At 38.2% G+C, this 23,103-nt stretch overlaps 1 protein-coding gene across 2 annotated transcripts in view; it reads right to left on the reverse strand.

Annotated features, from left to right (window-relative positions):
- LOC126457383 (serine/threonine-protein kinase Pak) overlaps positions 1–23,103 on the reverse strand; it is a 139,472-nt gene that overhangs the window by 32,828 nt on the left and 83,541 nt on the right. The window contains exons 4-7 of one of the 2 annotated variants that reach the window (XM_050093644.1): positions 22,470–22,696; positions 6,426–6,709; positions 5,891–6,077; positions 929–1,121 (exon numbers count right to left, since the gene is read on the reverse strand). In XM_050093644.1, coding sequence (XP_049949601.1) covers positions 929–1,121; positions 5,891–6,077; positions 6,426–6,709; positions 22,470–22,696 — 891 coding nt within the window. Of the gene's footprint in view, positions 1–928; positions 1,122–5,890; positions 6,078–6,425; positions 6,710–22,469; positions 22,703–23,103 lie in introns of both variants that reach the window. The other variant, XM_050093643.1, reaches the window with a different exon arrangement.

A 23,103-nucleotide genomic window follows, 5' to 3' on the forward strand; every position in this document is an offset into this window, starting at 1 on the left:
CTTATTTTCCAGTTGCATTTATATAATATACTATACACTGCAATTTGTATTTTCACACTGTATGTGAACGAAACCACCAACACAACAATCACTTGACACAGAGAACTGGATAAAAGCCAAGTAGAGCCATCTCAATGCGTCACTGTCTTTAACTATATGTATCTATGTTGTTCCCACATATCTCACACCTAAGTCTCTTGTTATATCTTGGAGTCCATCTAAAAATTTCCTTACTTGATCTACTATCCACTATACTAGATCTACTATACATGCTCTGCCTGCCTCCACTTCAATTTTGTTGGAGAATTAACATCTTCCACTAGTCCGTTCCCTGATCAATTCATTCATCTGCCTGTTTCTTATAGTAACTACATGCATCCATTCATTGTTAACAGTTTTTTCTATGTCTCAAGTCCTCCAAGTTAACTGGTGGGGAAATACAAAGATATCATGATGAATTATATAAGTAAACATGGGTGAAAAAACTATGCATTCTGGGACTAGCCACTGGTTGAACAAATTTTGTATTCCATCCTGCATTTGGCAATGGTATATTCCACCTTATAGGCATCTGTAAATAAACAGATTTTTTTGTCATCTTAATAAAGGTCAACATGTTAATCATTATGTGAGATGAAGAATCATTTTCTGTGTATAAAACTTCTTTTTTAATTTATTTGTGACCTCAGTTAAAAATTGTAGTGCTATTTCTGACAATCCAAATCAGCAGAAAACTTTCTAAGATGTATCAAGTTTTTACTTGGATCTGAAGAAGGCTAGTGAGTAACCTAGACAAAACTGGTAACTCTAAAATTTTCTGTTGCAATTAACACCATGAATAAATTTTATATACAAGTGAAATCACTGTTATTAAAAAATACAAAATAACTTATACATATAAACAATTACTGAGTTACAAAATACTTACTCAGTTTAACACTGCCATCCAGACCTAACAATATGTTGTCTGATTTAATATCACGGTGTATGACCTGATTACTGTGCAGAAACTCTAAGGCTTGAAGAACTTCCCTGCAGACAGATGCAATCTGTCCTTCATCCATACAAGTTTCTGTAACCACGTCTGTCAGTGAGCCGCCTGGCAGGTATTCCATCACCACCTGTAATAAAGTGACAAATAGGAAATAGAAATCACACTCTTTGCATTACAGAAACTTTTTTTTTAAATAGCTTACATTCTAAGCCCTCTACATATTCCACCTGCCCACTGCATCTACCTCTCCACCCTCCTCTGTCCATCTTCTCCATCCCTCTTTCTGTACATCTCCTCTCCCCCCTCTCTCAATCCATACCTCCTCATCCTTTCTCTGTCCATCTCCCCTACACCATCTCTCAGTCCATCTTCTCCCCCATACTCACTCTGTCCACCTCCCCCCCCCCCACCTACCTCCCCCCCTCTCCCTCCTTCCACCCCCTCTCCCTCCGTACACCCGCCTCTCTCTCCCCCTCCTTCCACCCCCCTCTCTCCTTCCACCCCCCCCTCTCTCTCCTTCCACCCCTCCCCGCCTCTCTCTCCTTCCACCCCTCCCCGCCTCTCTCTCCTTCCACCCCCTATCTCTCCTTCCACCCCTCCTCTCCCCCCTCCCCCCCCCCTCTCTCTCTCTCTCTCTCTCTCTCTCTCTCTCTCTCTCTCTCTCTCTCTCTCTCTCTCCCCCCCCCCCAACACCCACCCTCTTTATCTTCACCACCACCTCTCCCCATTTCTCTGCCCATCACCTCCTCCTCCTCCTCCTCCTCCTCCTCCTCTTGCTCTCCATCATCTCCTCCCCATCTATCTACTCCCCTCCCTTTCTCTGTCCACCTCATCGACTCTCTCTCTCATTTCTTCTTTCCCTCTCTGCTCAGCTACGCCCATCCACACAACCCCTGCAATACATGCCAATACTATCCCAAGCATTTCTGTAATGCAGGGCAGCCTACATGTCAGAGGTAGGGACACACACACACACACACACACACACACACACACACACACACACACAAAAGTGACAGATCAAAGCAAAATGCATACAATTTAAGAAGTAGGAAAAATTAATTATTTGCTACATTAGTCAAAATACAATTTAATATATTGTTTCATACAGATTGGCAGCTCTAATTTTTCTTCTGTGATGATCTCTTCCACCCACAAAATCTCATGAACATACTGATGAACATGCTGTGATAATAGCAATGTGCCTTTTATTAATGTGACTTAGCAGGTGTAGATCTTATTTTCTTATCCATGCAGACCTCTAACAACAGTTTATTTCTTCTCTTTTCTGTCATGCTTCTTTAATTTGAACTGTCTTAATGCTAAATTGATGCACCCATGGTCTAGGGGTGGCATCTTTAATTAGTAATCAAAATATCATCGGTCCCGGGTTCAAAAACCCGCCACTGCTTAAATTTTGATTAATAATTACCAACGGCAGCCGAAGACATACAGCATAAGAAGTTACCATCATTCTGCCAACTGCCTTATCAAAGAGGGCGGAAGAGAAGACAGAGGTTCAGAGCACCCTCTTGTCCTTTGTGTGGGAAACTGCCCCTGAAGGCGGAAGAATCAGCAATGATGTATGGCGTGAGGATGCAGAATGGAAACCACTGCATTAAAGACACATAACGTGTATCCACAGGACATGTGGCATGTAATTGAAGATGAGTCATGATGATCTTTCCATTGGCAAAAGATTCCAGAATAGCCTCCATTTGGATCTCTGGGAGGAGACTGCCAAGGGGGAGGTGACCACGAGAAAAAGACTGAGTAACCAATGAAAGGATAACATTCTATGGGTCAGAAGCTTGAAAATGGTAGGGAAATTAGAAAACCTGAAAAGAGAAGTGCAAAGGTTCAATCTAGATATAGTAGGGGTCAGTGAAGTGAAATGGAAAGAAGGCAGAGATTTCTGGTCAGATGAGTATAAGGAAATATTAACAGCAGCAGAAAATGGTATAACAGGAGTAGGATACATTATGAATACGAAGGTAGGGCAGAGAGCATGTTACTGTGAACGGTTCAGTGATAGGGCTGTTCTTATCAGAATCGACAGCAAACCAACAGTTATACATGCTGATGTTGCAAGCTGAAGATGAGGAGATAGAGAAAATATATGAAGACATTGAAAGGGTAATACAGTACGTAAACAGAAATGAAAATTTTGTAGTCATGGGGAACTGGCATGCTTTTGTGGGGGAAGGAAAAGAAGAAATGGTTGCAGGAGAATACGGGCTTGGGTGAGGAATGAGAGGAGAAAGACTAATTGAGTTCAGTAATGAATTTCAGCTAGCAATAGGTAAGACTCTGTTCAAGAATCACATGAGGAGGTGGTATACTTGGAAAGGCCAGCTGATTTTAGAAGATTTCAGATAGATTACAACATGGTCAGACAGAGATACCAAAATCAGATACTGGATTGTAGGGCATACCCAGGGGAGCAGATATAGACAGATCACACTGTCATAGTGATGAAGAGTAGGCTGAAGTTTGAGAGATTAATCAGGAAGAATTAATACACAAGGATGTGGGATACAGAAGTACTAAGGAAGGATGAGATACAGCTTTTAAGTTCTCTAAGGCTACAGATACAGCAATAAGAACACCTCAGTAGACAGTAAAAGTGAAGATGAATGGACATTTCTAAAAAGGGCAGTCACAGAAATTGGAAAGAAAAACATAGGTACAAGGCGGTAACTGCGAAGAAACCATACATAACACAAGAAATACTTCAGGTGATCAATGAAAGTAAAGTTCAAAAATGTTCAGTGCTCAGGGAAATTCAGGAATACAGAAATACAAGTCACTGAAGAATGAGATAAATAGGAAGTACCGGAAAGCAAAGATTAAATGGCTGCACGAAAAATCTGAAGAAATCAAAAATGAAATGATTGCTGAAAGGACTGACTCAGCATACTGGAAAGTCAAAATAACCTTCGATGATATTAAAAGCAATACCACTGTTAAATGCAGAGGAGAGAGCGAATAGGTGGAAAGAGTACATTGAAGGCCTCTATGAGGGGGTAGATTTGTCTGATGTGATAAAAGAAGGAACAGGAGTCAATTTAGAAGAGATAGGGGATTCAATATTAGAATCAAAATTTAAGAGAGCTTTAGAGGATTTAAAATTAAATAAGGCAAAAGGGATAGATAACATTCCATCAAAATTTCTAAAATCACTGGGGGAAGTGGCAACAAAATGACTATTCACACTGGTGTGTAGAATGGCGATATACAATCTGATTTTCGAAAAATATCTTCCACACAATTCCAAAGATTGCAAGAGTTGAAAAGTGCGAGAATTATCGCACAATCAGGTTAACATCTCATAAATCCAAGTTGCTGACGAGAATAATATAGAAAAGAATGGGAAAGAAAATTGAGGAAGTGTAAGGTGATGATCAGTTTGGCTTCAGGAAAGGTAAAAGCACCAGAGAGGCAATTCTGACATTGCAATTGATAATGAAAGAAAGACTAAAGAAAAATCAAGACACATTCATAGGTTTTTTTTTGACCTTGAAAAAGAGTTTGACAATGTAAAATGGTGCAAGATGTTCGAAATTCTGATAAAAATAGGTGTAAGCTACAGAGAGAGATGGGTAATATACGATATGTACAAGAGCCAATAGGGAATAATAATAGTGGACGACCAAGAACAAAGTGCTCAGATTAAAAAGGTTATAAGACAGGGATGTAGTCTTTTGCCCCTACTGTTCAATCCGTACATCGAAGATGCAATGATGGAAATCAAAGAAAAGTTCAGGAGTGGAATTAAAATTCTACGTGAAAGGATATCAATGATACAATTCACTAGTGACATTGCTCCCCTGAATGAAAGTAAAGAAGAATTAAATGATGTAATGAATGGATTGAACAGTCTTATGTGTATGGAATATGGACTGAAAGTAAATCGAAGAAAGACGAAAGTAATGAGAAGTAGCAGAAATGAGTACAGCGAGAAAATTAACATTAGGATCAATTGTCATGAAGTAGATTAAGTTAAGGAATTCTGCTACCTAGGCAGCAAAATAACCAATGACTGATGGAGCAAGGAGGACATCAAAAGTAGATATAAGCCAACTAGTATCAAACATTGTCCTTACTTTGAGGAAGAAATTTCTGAGAATGTACGTTTGGAGCACAGCATTGTATAGTAGTGAAAAATGGACTGTGGGAAACCTGGAACAGAAGAGAATCAAAGCATTTGAGATGTGGTGCTACAGATGAATGTTGAAAATTAGGTGGACTGATATAGTGAGGAACGAGGTGGTTCTGTGCAGAATTGGAGAGAAAAGGAATATGTGGAAAACACTGGCAAGAATAACGGACAGGATGATAGGACATCTGTTGAGACATCAGGGAATGACTTCCATGGTACTAGAAGGGACTGCAGAGAGCAAAAACTGTGGAAGAAGACAGACTGGAATACATCTAGCAAATAACTGAGTTTGTAGGTTGCAGGTGCTACTCTGAACAGTTGGAACAGGAGAGGAATTCATGGCAGGCAGCTTCAAACCATTCAGAAGGCTGGTGACTTAAAAATAAATATATAAATAAATAAACTGACAAAAGCAGATTATGCCTGATGCTGATAATATGGTTAACAGAAAATCTGCCAAATCAATCATGAAATACTTGTTGTGTTCCCCAGATCTTACTTCAAAGTGCTATAGACTGATATTCAAAGAAAGGCAAAAAAGAACTAAATAAGCAAATGCGATGGGACAAACCTATAATGAATGGCACATTTTCAACAATTTTTCAAATTGTACCAATATCAATCCAAGATATCCTTTGAATTCTTACTTAGCTACAGCATCATCAAAAAATCTCTCTTCTTTTTGTCTCAGTCACTGAAATCCAAGTGCAGATCACAATTACAATCAAACTCACCCAAAGCTCTTCCCCAACTAGATAACTGTCCAGGTAATTAACAACATTGGGATGTTTGTTTTCTCGCATCACCAATATTTCATTAATGATAAGCTCTTTCTTGGGTTGTTGTGATAGGTTCATCTGCTTGATAGCTACCTCCATCCCCGTGGAAGTCTCAATAGCAGTGTACACCGTCCCTGATGCACTAAAATGAGTGTGGTAATCAGCAAATGTTCAAGCTACATTAAATGTTGTAAGAAAAAATAGATCTGTGATTAAGTAAAGGTAAGAAATCACTTAAACTTCAGGTAAAGACAAAACTCTGAGATATCTAAAATACGAGAGAAAAAAGAAACACAGAATTTAATTTATTATAAATTTTTATGTGAGTAAATGTATAATTCTAACACCATTTACCAAATCTTAAGTAAATTTTATGGCAGTTTAGAATTATTTAAATTGTAGCAGATATGTATTCCTGCACAAAATCTGAAAAAAAAAATTCTGTTTAAATAACCTGTCTGTGTTCAGCAATAACAATGAAATTACTTACCCTTGCCCAATCTTCTCCATCTTTGTATACTTCCTATTGGGATCACCAACACTGACTATAGTTCTCAGTTTTTCAAGTATTTCTTCATCACTCATTTTTTTCTTACGCGCTTTATCACTAGGTGTCCTTGCATCTACACCAGCACCTACACTGACGTTGTTATTCCTATTCTTGTCCAGTGTGCCATTTGTTGTGCGCGGTGCAGCAGCCACCGATGTGGTTGTAGTCGCTGTTGTTGTAGCTGCTGGGGCTGTTGTTGTTTCCTCTTCTATTGGTTTGGTGTACTGAAATTGCAAACAGTTAACTCGGTGGTATACAGCACAGCATAAATATGTACATCAGACAGTTCTAATTACACTTAAGGGATAATATGTTTATTATCTCTTACGTGACTGGCACACCTCAGAGATTAGATGGTGACAGCCCATAACTGCCCACTGGTCCACAATGATGAAAGTAAGGCAACCAAATCTAAAACTGCACTCATTTCTAACAATAATTTCAATTGTTAAGTTTTAATACCTTATTCTTTATCAGAACCTTAATATCTGTTAGAAACGTAACACTATAGAAAACTTATTTCAACCAAAAAATAATCTGCAACAGAGTCGTACACACACTGATTCAGCACATTATGAACTGAAAGTAAAGAACTCAGATCCACTTTTCTAAGTACAAGTAAATTTCAAACACACTGTGATAGCACGCATATCCACACTACTAGAGGCAGAAACAGAAATCTTTCTGCTGAGTTTACTGTAATTTTCAGCGTTATTTACTGGAACTACTACTTATGCATCTCATTCTCCAATGGTGTTCTCATTCTCGTAAGCATTTATCAATTTTTGCCAAGATCAGAAATAGGAGGCATGACAAAAATAGATAGTGAAAGCAGTAAAGCTAACAATTTACTGTATAGTTAATGTGCTGAGACACTGATAAGCAGATACACTAGACTGCAGGTGCAATCAGGCCTTTCTATTACCACACCCAGAATGAGAGAAAAACCGTTTTACTGCAATTTTTGTGAGCACATGAACTGCACTGAGAAGTAGTGCACTGAATTTCAAATACATTGTAAAAAAAGGAACCTTGCAGTATTTTATATGACAATTTTAAATGTGTGTTATATATACATTATTTAAACACCACATTAACATAAAGAATGGACTGTGATAGAAGTTAGAAGTAACAGATCTTCCCATGATTAGACAGAAAGTTGGATCCGATAAATTTTCAAAAAATAATATATGACATTTTTCTCAATTTTCTTGTCTTGGAGCATAAATAAAAAAAAAATGCATTTCATTACATGAATGCCATAGATAGATAGTAGAACAGCTTTGGCAGGAAGTATTATATATAAATCACAGTGAGAGAATCTTACTTACCTGAAGATCGATACTGACTAGGTAAAACTGCCATTGCAGCAACCAGGCAATTTACAGACTTTACAGAAAAGATCAAGATATTGGCAGAGCAGGTTAAACAGTGATTCAAAAAGTTAGGGTCAGTGACTTATGAACAAAACCATTTTACAGAGGAAATAAATTCCATTTCCACAAAATTAAAGGCAGAGCAATAATATACAGTCCAGAAAATAAGTTCTGTTTCTGCAGCCACCATGAGAGGGGTACACTATGAATAGAGTGATAGGACAAAAATTCGATATCTTGAGGGTGGGAGAAGCTGCTGAAATTTAACAATGGTGATAAGAACAAAATAGGGAACTGTGGACAATCATTCAAAAGAAGTAAACCAAAAAACAGATAGACAAAGTATAATCAAAACGTATTTCTGAACTAAAAACTTAATATAGTGTGGAAATGTCTGAGCTATGCAGCATCAGTGACACTTGCGGTCTGGCTCACAGTTGGCTAATTTGAGCTGTGAGCACCAACTCACAATGTGAAACGAAGTTAAAGAGTCAATTTGAAGAAACTTCTGCCACTACTGAGGACCTAGAAATGAAATGAGAAGATTTAAGAATTTCGCAATTCAGAGTCAATGACTTTTTAAGCAAATGCAGCAGCTTGCCATACATCTTATAGCTCCTCTTGTTGTAAAACACTATGCTTAAAATTCACATTTAGGTTATGAAATTGTCACCTATCTGCATGCAGAGATTGGTAGGCTAAAGGATGAAATAAACCAAACTGCTTCCAAGCCACAAATGCAATATTGTATAGTAACAAGGCCTGAGCAGCTGGCACCTGTGTTTGTAGTGGAGGACAGCAGGCCAAGGCATCATAATGAAGTATCTTAAGAACAACACGGCAGGACATACAACCAGTTGTGTTTTTAGAATCATTCTGAGGTATCCTTCCCAATAGCTGGAATAACATTCAAAGATCCCCTTTCTAGCTAGCCATGTGCAGAGAGTGGTCCCAGTCTGTAGGCTATTGAAGCTGCAGAAAGTTATTTACACTACAATGACTTCATGCAGTGGTTTCTGGTGAAGTATTCATTGCAAGGGGTCTCAGATACATCTTCACACTGGAGTTCCAAATCAAGAACCTTACAATAGCAGATTCAGTAGGACAGTCTGCATAGATGTTTTGAGAAGTATTTGAACAAAATCAAATACGGAGACAGAATAATAGCTCAGGCAGACTACTAAGAATTTTAACACAAACTGCTGACTGACATTATGGAGATAAGGTTGGCCCTTCCTGACTCCAATGTGAAACAATTACTAATCATGCTGGACTATTCTGATTTAATGCAAGAACACCAAGTGCAGGAGCAGCACATCCAGTTTGACAATGGGAACCACGGCCAGTTGTAAAGTGGCAGAGTGGCATAGGAAAGTGTCTATGATGCATGGCATGGAGGGGCTGCAAATTACAATCAGAAAGACCAACATAAGGGTGCTGCAACTATGATCAAGGCAACAGCTCGACACAGCAAATCAGAAGGGAGCAACAATATGGTTCCGGATACAAAGGACCCATGAAAGAATGACCAAACAGCCATGAACAGGCAAATGAGCAAACGTGGCATTCAAATTTGTTATGAGGGTACGAGATGTTCCAGATATTTTGTAACCAAAGTTTGGAAATAAATAATTTTGTTGAGTCAAAGTGAAATCTCTTACTACTTTTGAATATAAATAAACAAGCTTTCTTAGTGGAATTATATGCATTTTTGTTATGCAGGATAATCGTTCAGGATATAAAGTTTTAATTATTATGTAAGAAGATTTATTACAGGACAAGTCCTGTTCTGCGTATTTTATTATTAGCACGAGATATTCAGCCTGGTCTCCATGCCATTCCAAGGGAGTTGAAGACATACATGGAGTCTTTACGGGCAAAGTAGTCAAAGGTAGCAAAGAGTCTTCTGTGCCGGCCAGGCATACCAACGACCGTAAGATTATATCAATAATGTATATACGTATGTTTTCAAAAAATGTAATACGATACTTATAATATGTGTTGAATTCAAAGGTGCAACAAAAGCCTTAAAAGATCGGAGTTTCCAAGTCCTGGGTTTTATGAAGTTATTCTACAGATAAGAAGAATATTTAACAAGCTGGGGGTTTGCAGACTATTCCGAGCTGAAGATCACAATGAGGCAACTTAAAATATAAACAAATCCTTGCAGAGGGAACCATACAACTAGCTGATATAGAAATTAGGGTTTCATCCACTGAACACTTGGTTCAATACTATAATGGAAAATTAATGAAAAGGTTGTTTCTCTGAAAAGAAGCTCAATGAAGAGCTAAAACAGCTGGAAATCCCAAGCTACACAGAATTCTAGCTATTGTGTGGTGTATAAAGCCATTACACATTTAAAGAAGGCAACTGATATGAAGCTGGTAGAAGATTTCAGTCAGCACACTCAATTAAGGGACAATTTAATGAATTTTTTGAAACAATATACCAATGTATTAGAAAAAAAGACAGGGCTTGATTAACATATTTCCATTCAAACTGAGTGGGAAATCAGAAGAGCCTTTTTGTGGAGTCTTATCATATGTAGTTGTTCAGGAGAGCTGTGATGGAAAGAGAGATTAACAAATGGCAAAAGAAGAAGAAAAGTTGCAATGTTATAGACTGCTATTCCTTTGTTTCCATCATAATTTATTTAGATTTACTTAGATTTAATAAGTCTCCAGTATATGCTTCACATCATAGGCAATTTTGTGTAATCTGTTAGAGGGTTTACATTTAACTGGGTTGATTAGACAGCATACAGTTAGGATTCCTGGTTATGGTCGACACACACGTAATATGTATGGCTTGCTGTTTCACCTTTCTACTTGTGCAGGGTACCACCAATTTGCACTGTAATCTTCTAGCACAGATTTTGTATTAATTTTGGCAGACTGGAAAATCAATCTTCTTACATTATCATATTCGCAGGACAGAAGCACAGTTTCAGATTAGTTATTGGCGAGTTGTGAAATAAGCTCAGGACTGTGTTTTCTTTCTTTCCCCTTGCTATTGGTGATAATAAGTTGACAAATTTCTGCAAACAGGAACAGAGATGTGAATGCAAGGAGCAAACAATACTATTTGTATTAAGGTCTGCAAAAGAATTCTCCATCCCTATACTGCAACAGGAAATTAGTAGCTAGTGCTTACCAAACACTGTAATAGTGTTTTGTAGATATACAGCCACCATACCAACAAGTCATGCAAGAACGTGAAACACAAGGAGAAGGGAAAGAGAAGGTGTATGATGCTATTTCACTAGTGCATTGTAGTTTAAGTGGATGCATAGCCCACAACACAATACAATACAAATCAGAATACGAAAACAAAAGCAACTGGCAACACCAGTTCAATGTGGCATGTGTGTCACTTTCAACCACAATAATTCGGTCAGAAAAATTCAAGAGCACTTTATGTGCAAAGAACAATTACATTCCAATCAGTAGGGATTACAAGAAAAATGACTGCAAGATAGTTCAAAGCCGGACATCGCAATTGTTACACTGTGTTTACACAAAGAACACGTGGTGCTGTGATGTAGCCACAGCACACTGTTTGTAAAGACTTACATGGTGCAAAATAGTGCTTGTTCTCTTATCTCTCATCCCCATGGATCAAATTAATTAGGCCATGTTATGGGTATATTGTGCATTTTCTTTCTTCTCAGTTGGCTGATTAGTGTCACCAAATCATCAGCGTGTGCGACAATCCTATATGTAAGTAGACATCCTATATGTAAGTGGACATCCTATATGTAAGTGGACATCCTATATGTAAGCAGACATCCTATATGCAAGAAGACATCCTATATTTAGTATAGTATTTAAAGTAAATATACTAAATCTATATTATATGGAGTGTAGTAAGTAGAATCACGTACGTAGAATCCGGATCCGGGCACAATGGCCAGAGACAGTGGTTTTGTGTGTGTGCGTGTGCGTGTGTGTGTGTGTGTGTGTGTGTGTGTGTGTGTGTGTGTGTGTGAGTGAGTTTATTTCATTGTGCCTCTCTGTGACTCAAAGTCTGCTCTACATGGTGAATAGCAATTAATTATTTTCATAAGGTTATAATTAACCCTATATGTACTTTATTGCAGAAAGTTATGCTATTGATCCCTATTAAAGGCTTCCGAACTGTTCTGTTCAGAGGAAAGTAAGACTTTGGTTAAAACCTATTTGAAACAAACCTTGTACCAAATGTGTTCACAGAAAGTTTTCCCAGCCATGGCTTTTGTGGAGCTTCTCATGCGCTAGCATGCAAATTTAAGGCAAGGAATATTCATACCATGAACCATGGCTGAAGCAACACCACCTAAATACACAGGCCTACACACAGCGACCATTTTGGAGCATGACTTCACTAGCTAAGGACCGTTTGTTACATGAAGTTTCAGGTCATGAGTGTGTTGTGTGGAAAATGTGTGCCACTTGAAATTTGTTTATTTTATACAGTATACACCCGTAGTTCTTGTTTAAAGCCTGGGACAGAAGTGCTGTGTTCCCTATTGCCAAGGAAATTGTAAATCACAAGAAGAAATTAAAGTGTACATGTTCCAATTTTCCAGATGCAAGAAGCTGAGAAATCACTGGCTCACTGCAATACCCAGAAAGGATTTTGTGCCTGCACACCATTTAAGTAAATGATGATAAATTTGTGGTTTGCCATTTGTTGCCACTGCACCACATTTGTCGGTTTTTTACAGCATTTCTGTATGGAGTGCCAAGGCCACTCGCTTCTAAATTCAACAACATAGTTGACAAGATTAGTACAAAGCTGGCTGTAGAATGTTTGTCCTGAACATAACTGTTTTGACAAAGGATAGTAATACTGACTTTGGCGTGCTGTTACAGATTTGTCGCAAACATTTGCTAATGGAAAGTATTGTTTGAACAACATGCTACCATTGTGCTAAACCAGGGCACATTTTAACTGTCAATCTCAAATGACAGAGGATACAAGAAGGATGAGTTCCATCAATACTTTCTGGTTGAACAGCCATCATCACAACTGGCTTTCTGGGAATGAACTGACAAAAAGTGAATGTGTCTGGAAGCAGTACAACTTCAGCAAGCCATGAAGAGAAGTCAAATGTTTTTTATTCCAGTCTTTGATCACAATATCAATTCTTTAGACGATGACTGGTTACAGTCCGTAATGACCACCCTCTGATCTGCAATATACAAAATATATACACCTAGTGAGCAGTGTGTCTTTCAACATAATACAGCAATATGTGTCACAGTATACTACCAAACAACCAGGAAAATGTACAGATAAAATAAGGTAAAACGTAACTTTTTTTACACAATGTCCTAAAGTGGTAAGGCCATAATGGCATCGTCGGAACATATAATGAGCACTGCATCATCACATATATCTAAAATAAGGTGTAGATTAGGCCACATTGTCCACACAGTCATTATTCCAACTGGCTACTGAAGTACAGTAGCTACCAGAAATCTGTTTGCCTACATCCTCCCTAGATGTTGCTACTCTGGACTTAGATGTAGTCATCATTTACGCAAAAAATATAATCTGCCTCACGTATTTATACCTAGCCGTACTTGATGATTTATGTCAAGAACAGTAGGCATTTGCCTTACTTCCATACATTAGCCGCTCTAATCCTGTAACTGATTATGTCTTACCTATTCATGGAATGTATAACCAGACTATACAATTTTATTCATTGACTGTTAATATGTTGTTTAAACGTTTTCTGTGGGAGATATATCACATTGTATGTAAAGCCCTCTAGTGGTTAAGTTCTTACGATCAGTGCGCGCCTACATCCTGGTGGCCGACCCAACAGAGGGTGCTGATCATTGATCTTTTTTCAGCTGTCATATAGACATTTTATCTTTCATAGGCAATTTATAGTTTGCTACAGGCTATGTATTACGTATATTAATTGTTGACCGTAAATTCACCATAAAAAGGGTCGGTCCTGTTCTCTTCGTATATTTCCTTTTAATAATTTTAAATGGGTAACTGTATTCATCTTTTAATGTATCTCAATTGGTTTCTATGATAGTTATCAATTTTAAAAGTCTGCTACATGTATTTTACCTAATGTGTTTTTATCAGATTATATTTTTTGTGGAAATGATGACTACATCTATGCCCACAGTCACGACATCTAGGGAGGATGTAGGCAAATCAGATTTCTGGTATCTACTGTACTTCAGTAGCCAGTTGCCAGTTGCCTATTCTACACCTTATTTTAGATATATGTGAGGATGCTGTGCTGATTATATTGATATGTTTCGATGATGCCATTATGGCCTTATCACTTTAGGACATGGTGAAAAAAGGTATGTTTCACCTTATTTTATCTGTACATTTTCCTGGTTGTATGATAGTATATTGTGATACGTATTGCTGTATTATGTTGAAAGACACACTGCTCACTAGGTGTATATATTTTGTATATTGTAGATCTGAGGATAGTCACTAGGGACTGAAATTGGTCATCATCTAAAGAATTGATATAGTGGTCAAAGACTGGAATAAAAAACATTTGACAGCATTGGATCACTGTATATGCGACTCTGTTGCAGTTGGTGAAAATGAAGGGAAGTGTGAAATCAACTGAAAAATATTAATGTGAAAATAAAATTTCAAGTATATTTCAGTTACTAGGAGAGCATAAAGTCGACTTGTCTTCATTCTGGACCATCACCAGCAAGACAGACTGTCTACTTTTTGTTACACAGATGCACCACCAGGATCTGTACATCTGTTGGTTATTCTGTAGTTATTAATGGAAAGTTGGAAGTTCGTGTTTTTTTACAAGGAAACTTTGGTAGATAATGTGTCGAACTTATATAAGTTTCCTATGAATGTAAATTGCTTACATTATACTGAAGGTATACTTAAGTGTGTTGAAACCACACATCTCCCGATTTAAAAAAAAAAATAAATAAATAAATAAAAAAAAAGTACTTATTACAGTTAACGCGAGATATTTTAGATATGCTTGACTCTGATGATAAAAGGTTTTTTTTCCAGTTACTAATGTCCCAAATACATCTTGCGGTGAGTAGCAGGCACAGACTAAGATATAAAACAAAGGACTTCTTGTTTTTCTCTCTTGTGCAAGTTATTTTACTAGCTGCTTACAGGTTCGCAAATGGAATCTGGAAATCTCTTAACGCCCCATCCCAGCACAATTTCTCTTCATCTGCTTCTTCCAGTAATGCTGCAACAGAAGTAACTGCTTTGTATGGTTTGCGAGGTCCTTCAATGATGCTATCATTGCTTTTCTTCTTGTCTTCTCCTACATCCATTCTAAAAATTATTTTTGCCTGTAAACATTTGCTATAAAACATTTCCTTTGAGCTGGGAACTGTGGTGCTTTGAAGTGATCATGTAATTGGCATAAAACGTATTTAATTTTTTCAGTTCACTAGTATACCACATTTTTTCTTTCACTAGTTTTACCTATGTTATGACATGCTTGCAGGACATTTTTGGTCTACTGTAGATAGATGGTCAAATTTGGTTTAATGGTATGAAATAACACCTGAAATTCACCAGTTGCTACCATTTCCTGTAATAAAGGCTGCCAATCAACTGCAAACAGTGGTGGTTGAAAAGCACTTAATGTTCTCTATAGGCCTGTCTCTATAGGCCCCCTGGCTCAGCAGCTGTTGTGGCTGAGCACCTGAAGGATAATTTGGAAAATATTTCGAGTAGATTTCCCCACCATGTTATAGTTCTGGGTGGAGATTTTAATTTGCCGGATATAGACTGGGAGACTCAAACGTTCATAACGGGTGGCAGGGACAAAGAATCCAGTGAAATTTTTTTAAGTGCTTTATCTGAAAACTACCTTGAGCAGTTAAACAGAGAACCGACTCGTGGCGATAACATATTAGACCTTCTGGTGACAAACAGACCCGAACTATTTGAAACAGTTAACGCAGAACAGGGAATCAGTGATCATAAAGCGGTTATGGCATCGATGATTTCAGCCGTAAATAGAAATATTAAAAAAGGTAGGAAGATTTTTCTGTTTAGTTCAAAACCATCGTACAATATGTGTTAGATGAGTATGTGTCAAGCAAGATCGTAAGAGATGGAAAAGAGCCACCGTGGTACAACAACTGAGTTAGAAAACTGCTGTGGAAGCAAAGGGAACTTCACAGCAAACATAAACATAGCCAAAGCCTTGCAGACAAACAAAAATTACGCGAAGCGAAATGTAGTGTGAGGAGGGCTATGCGAGAGGCATTCAATGAATTCGAAAGTAAAGTTCTATGTACTGACTTGGCAGAAAATCCTAAGAAATTTTGGTCTTATGTCAAAACAGTAGGTGGATCAAAACAAAATGTCCAGACACTCTGTGACCAAAATGGTACTGAAACAGTGGATGACAGACTAAAGGCCGAAATACTAAATGTCTTTTTCCAAAGCGGTTTCACAGAGGAAGACTGCACTGCACTTTCTTTTCTAGATTGTCACACAGATGACAAAATGATAGATATCGAAATAGACGACAGAGGGATGGAGAAACAATTAAAATTGCTCAAAAGAGTTCAGGCCGCTGGACCTGATAGGATACCAGTTCGATTTTACACAGAATACCCGAAGGAACTTGCCCCCCTTCTTGCAGCAGTGTACCGTAGGTCTCTAGAAGAGCGTAGCGTTCCAAAGGATTGGAAAAGAGCACAGGTCATCCCCCTTTTTCAAGAAGGGACGTCGAACAGATGTGCAGAACTATTATGTTCAAGTATAATGACTTTTCTGGAGTCTAGAAATCTACTCTGTAGGAATCAGCATGTGTTTCAAAAAAGACGGTCGTGTGAAACCCAGCTCGCGCTATTCGTTCACGAGACTCAGAGGGCCATAGACACGGGTTCGCAGGTAGATGCCGTGTTTCTTGACTTCCGCAAGGCGATCGATACAGTGCCCCACAGTCATTTAATGAACAAAGTAAGAGCAAATGGACTATCAGACCAATTGTGTGACTGGATTGAAGAGTTCCTAGATAACAGAACGCAGCATGTCATTCTCAATGGAGAGAAGTCTTCCGAAGTAAGAGTGATTTCAGGTGTGCTGCAGGGGAGTGTCATAAGACCATTGCTATTCACAATATACATAAATGACCTTGTGGATGACATCGGAAGTTCACTGAGGCTTTTTGCAGATGATGCTGTGGTGTATCAAGAGGTTGTAACAATGGAAAATTGTACTGAAATGCAGGAGGATCTGCAGCGAATTGACGCATGGTGCAGGGAATGGCAATTGAATCTCAATGTAGACAAGTGTAATGTGCTGCGAATACATAGAAAGATAGTTCCCTTATCATTTAGCTACAAAATAGCAGGTCAGCAACTGGAAGCAGTTAATTCCATAAATTATTTGGGAGTACGCATTAGGAGTGATTTAAAATGGGATGATCATATAAAGTTGATCGTCGGTAAAGCAGATGCCAGACTGAGATTCATTGGAAGAATCCTAAGGAAATGCAATCCAAAAACAAAGGAAGTAGGTTACAGTAGGCTTGTTCGCCCACTGCTTAAATACTGCTCAGCAGTGTGGGATCCGTACCAGATAGGGTTGACAGAAGAGATAGAGAAGATCCAATGGAGAGCAGCGCGCTTCGTTACAGGATCATTCAGTAATCGCGAAAGCGTTACGGAGATGATAGATAAACTCCAGTGGAAGACTCTGCAGGAGAGACGCTCAGTAGTTCGGTACGGGCTTTTGTTAAAGTTTCGAGAACATACCTTCACCAAAGAGTCAAGCAGTATATTGCTCCCTCCTACGTATATCTCGCGAAGAGACCGTGAAGATAAAATCAGAGAGATTAGAGCCCACACAGAAGCATACCAACAATCCTTCTTTCCACAAACAATACGAGACTGGAATAGAAGGGAGAACCGATAGAGGTACTCAGGGTAACCTCTGCCACACACCGTCAGGTGGCTTGCGGAGTATGGATGTAGATGTAGATGTAGAATGTTTCCTTATTCATGAACCTTTCCGTGAATACCTAATTATAATGCCAGAAAATAACTGGCTGATTATTAATTCCTTCTATAGTAAATTCACGTAACCAGTCTGAGTTCACTGGGTCAAATGCAGCTGCTACAAATCTTGCTGTGATGAGAACAGATTGGGGGAGGAACAGTTGGATTTTCTATGTGGCTTTTATTGCTTATCATCTTCATTGAATGATACATCATGTTCCATAAATCTCATTCTGCTGAACAAGTCAAGATATAAATTAACAGCCAGGAGGCGGCACTGTAGGTAATTCATGTGAAATATATAAATAATATATTATGGCACGAGAAAAGTAGTTGGTTTGGGAAAAAAGTCACAGCATTCCTTTTGCAATATGCAGCTGCTGTTTTTATCTACTACATTATGCTAAGCATTTATGTAACCTTACAGATTTTCGGGGTCATCATCTGTCTACATTCTGAAATAAACTGGTTGCTATGAGCAATAGTGTGAACTGGAAGTCACATACCTGAGTCCAAAGATTTTAATAAAATATGGGAGTGGCTAGTAAGGTACTCATACTCTTTTAGTTTCTTTTCAGTATCTTGGGATTTCCAATTTTCTGCCTGGTGTCTTCCAGTGTCATGTTAGATTTTTTAGTAACAGTATCTCTGGAAAGTTTTTAAGGCAAACTGGATTCATATTATTGTAAGAATATATTTTCGGAGAGACATTTAATTCTCATATCCGGTGTGACTCCGGCAAATTCCTCCCATTGATCATATATAAAACGATCTCTGAAAGGTGTAGCTGAGTCAGCATTTATGATTGTGCGTAACTGTACTTTCTGTCTTCTTTAACTAAGCATGATTGAGGAGAATGGTTTATTGTTGCCCTTTGACCATCATAGTCAGATAAACCATTTACTGTGGATTCCCATCTGTTTCATGAAAGACGTTTGGAATTAATGCAACAGAGATTGATAATTTATTCTACATCCTCTTTTAGTTGGGGATATTACTATGGCGAAGAAATCAAAGTTGGACGACAATGTCCTCAACCAGTACTTTCAGTGCAATCAGTATTATACAAGATGAAATTAATATTGAAATAGGCACACACAATGACTTCCTAGTTATTTCTACTAAGCATTATTAGCACCACTCTAATTACCTGGTGAAGTGTAAAAAGAAGTTCTGCTGTGGGCCTTTAGTCTGTCAGAACTAAAATAACTAGAGTACTCATTAAAGATCATGACCTGGAATTTTATTCCACTTTTTATGTATGTAGCCATTGCTCCTTTCCTTGCAGTATGCCTACAGTAATTCGATACTGTCTACTACCCTTTCAAGTGCATCTGTTCAATTTCTGTGACTTCTAATGATGTTTTGTGGCACATATTACAGCTACAGAACTATCTTTTGATTTTTCAGTTACTTTTAGTTAAATGAGAAGTTGTTCTTTATTATGTATCATGCTTGTTGGGTTTTCATGAAAAAGTCCAAAATTATATCGATAAAGTGTTCCACAAAGTAAAGAATGAGCACAGCATAGTTTTACTTAAGTAAAGTTTGTATTATAGTCTGCGCACAATTTCCTTCACTGATACACTGAAACAGCTTTGTTCTACAGTGAGATAACCATCTCAATATCTTGTGCTCTATTGCTATATGTGTTACGTATCTATCTGACTTCGTGTAATGGTTTACTGATTCAGATTGTCATACAACTTTTCTGTGCTGAAGGGTAAATTTTTATTCTCCCTATGGTTCCTAATATTTAGTATTCCTTACATTCTTACCGGATTTTTGGGTTTCTAGGATTTTTACTTCGAAGAGCTACAGGGTTATTTTGCAATTATACAAATATCTACAGAATCATTTGGTCATTTATACGAATATAGCTATTTCTGATATAATTTTGGACTTAAATAATCTATGAAATTAGTTTTAGTGAAGTCATTGCTTAACAGACTACGCAATGCAGGAGAAAAATTATGAGATACTTAGTTTATGATTAAATTGGTAGCACTCTCTGACAGAATATTCAGTGAAGGATACGAAAGCCACAAATTTTTTTTGTGTTTAAGGTTCTTGTGAGCCTGGAAAATTACAGAAATAAAAGATCTTTGTCATGTTTTTTTTTATTTAGTGAACACTGTCTCAGGAGATGCCCCACTTCATCGAATGATGTGGGTTTTGTGTGCAGTCAGCACATTTTTAAGGTTAAGGGGAGACAAAAATTTACTAAAATAATGCAGAAAATAAATTCTTATATTCTGAAGGAACTGTGTTGCTTGATTTCAAAAGGTTATTGTTGTTTATTGTTGTATATGACTGATATTGTACTGAAAGAAAAGTTAAGTCCCTGAAGTGAAAGATTAAACACAAATTTATGCCCACTGATGTGTATTTGCAGTACACTGACAAAACAACTGAACATGCTCACAAATCATGGACCAGTTTTTTACATTACTTTATGTAATGGTGTAACTTTCCTTAGTTTAATCACATAAGATTTAATCACACATCCAGATCATCCCTATCCCTTCACTGCCTAGAAAAACCTACAACAGAGATTTCAGTCAATTGATGGTAAAAGTTAAAATATGACTTATAAAAATGGTGTGATGTCAAGAGTGTCTGCTCAAAGTTCAGTTTCTGAACTCTGGAGGAGTAGCTGATGCTTTCATTAGGTCATATTACGTTTACAGCAACTATTAAGGCAGTGGAAGGCAGAAATTCTCACACTTTATTCTACATCTACATCTGCATTTTGTAAGCCACAAAAGGGTGTGTGGAGGTGGATACATAGCTTAGCAAGATAGTCAGACATATTTCCATATTACTGCTCCGAGGAGAAGTCCAATGTTTCAATCATTTTAACACTTCATTTGATGCTTTGTTAGAAAACCATCATGGTGTTCACCCCAAATGGTTTATGCAAACCAAGAAAAACTTACATCTACAGGGTGGCGCACGAAATGTGTTACCAATTGTTTCTTTCACAATTTACGACGTACATTAGATATCCTGCTGGGATCTCTACAGCAGTACCAGCAGAGCTTGGAAAAACAAACGAGTTACGAAATGATGTGTAATTCACAATACTGCCACTAGGAGACTAGTAAGCAGCAATGGCTGACAATGCAAGACTGACGACACAGCAACGATCGGCAATTGTGTTACTTTTTCATTAAATGAAAAGCCTTGTTGTGACTCCGAGGCATTTTTGACAACAGATTAACACACGATGGGTCCCTTCCAAGAAGACCATCCACAGGTTGTACGATAAATTTGTACAGGAAGGAACAGTATTCGAAGCGAAGCGACCTCGGCCTAAGCCTGTTTGTTTGCCGGAGAATTTTGAAGCGGTACGAGTTGCTGTACAGAGAAGTCCCGGGACATCGTGTAGAAAGGCAGCAGTGCAACTGGGAATATCCAGACGCTCCGTTCAATGCATTCTTAAAAGTGACCTCCATATGTATCCATACAAGACGACCTGTGCACAGAAGCTCACTGAAGAACACAAGCAGCAGAGACTACTGTTTGCTCAGTGGGCGGAGGATAGGGAAGAAACTCTCAACAATGTTTGGCTTTCAGACGAGGCGCATTTTCATTTAGACGGTGTGGTTAACAAACAACATGTACACTTTTGGGCCACTGAAAACCCACAAGCGCTTCATGAACAACAACATTAAGCTCCGAGGATTACAGCGTGGGCAGCAATTTCCAGTCACGGACCTATTCAACCCTTTTTCTTTGAAGAAACAGTGAACAGCGAACATTATTTGTGCATGCTTCACAATAGCTTCATTCCACAGCTTCTTATACTGCCTTGCCCTTCAACACGCAGTGGTTCACGCAAGATGGAGCAAGGTCACATACTGCAAACACTGTGTTGGAGATTTTACACAAGCATTTCAACATGCGGATCATTTCACTCAGGTTTCCAGGTCGTTTCAGAGACGGACAAAATTGGCCCTCCAATAGTCCAGACCTCAATCCATTTGACTTTTTTCTTTGGGGGTACATAAAGGAAAAAATTTTCCTGAAACGGCCACATGATTTAATGGAGCTCAGAAGACTTATCCTTCAAGCTTGCAGTGAAATTACGGAAGACATGTGCCGTAGGGTAATCACTAACTTCAGCGTTCATTTGAAGGAAGTTAGGAAACGAAATGGTGGACATATTGAGCATGTGCTGAGTTAGAACAAATCTCCATGGACGGCTGTTCATTGTAGTATATGTTCCTTTCAGCTTGTATTGATAATAAAGTTTATATTCAAAAACAAAATGGAAACACATTTTGTGTGCCACCCTGTAGATAACCACTCATCCCAAACATTAGACTAGTCACTATGCTGCAGGGACAAGAATGACCATGATGTAAAAGCAATTGTTCAAAAACAATGCAAAGAGAATACTGGGAAGGGTGGGCCACATCTTCGAAATCATTCTTCTCTAGTACTAGATGAAGCAACATTTGATACAGACAGATATCAGTTTTATCACCGTGTGTTGATGCATATAATTGTAACTGCCTAATTTACAAAAAGTTTAGTCCAAGATGATCTCCCCCTGACCACCTCTTTATCAAATTCTTTCAATCAAACTCAGAGATTCAATGTGCAAGTCTCATACTTACTATAGATTTTGTACGTTCTGGCCGAGCAGCAACAGGTGGAGGTGGGGGTTCTTCATCCACCTCACTGCTGGTTGGGGCTGAAGTGACATTTCCTCCTCCCTCTGTATCTGGTGTTGTTGACGAAGGGCTGCTACTAGAGGGCTGGCTGAGGCTATGCTGGCTATGACTTGACCCAGATTGCGTTGTCACTTGCCGCAAACTGGGTCTTGGGGATGGGGCTAATTCAGCTGTTGCTGTCAAAAGTCACACTCTCACTATCTCGACTACACAAAAAGAGGCAGTTCTTTTTGCAGTTATTCCTTACACAGAATGTCACATTTTTATATGAATGAAGTTACACATTATGTAAAACATGTAAAAAAAGCAATGCGCAGTTATAATACAGCGAAGCATGACCTAAAATAACAACAGGATAACACAAATGATGTGATGCATCAACACATCAATTAAAAATGATGACATTAATCATTAAGGCAAAGCACGGAAAAAATGAATGGTGCATATTTTCAAATGCCTCTTTAAAAAGTACAGGATTGCAAACAGCATAACTAGAAAGATCTAATGCTTCTTAAATTAATGAAAATCCACAAGAAAATAAAATTCGCCTGCTCTCAGAATTGTTAATTACCTCAAA

The sequence above is a fragment of the Schistocerca serialis genome, chromosome 2 (assembly GCF_023864345.2).
Source record: "Schistocerca serialis cubense isolate TAMUIC-IGC-003099 chromosome 2, iqSchSeri2.2, whole genome shotgun sequence".
NCBI lineage: Eukaryota > Metazoa > Arthropoda > Insecta > Orthoptera > Acrididae > Schistocerca > Schistocerca serialis.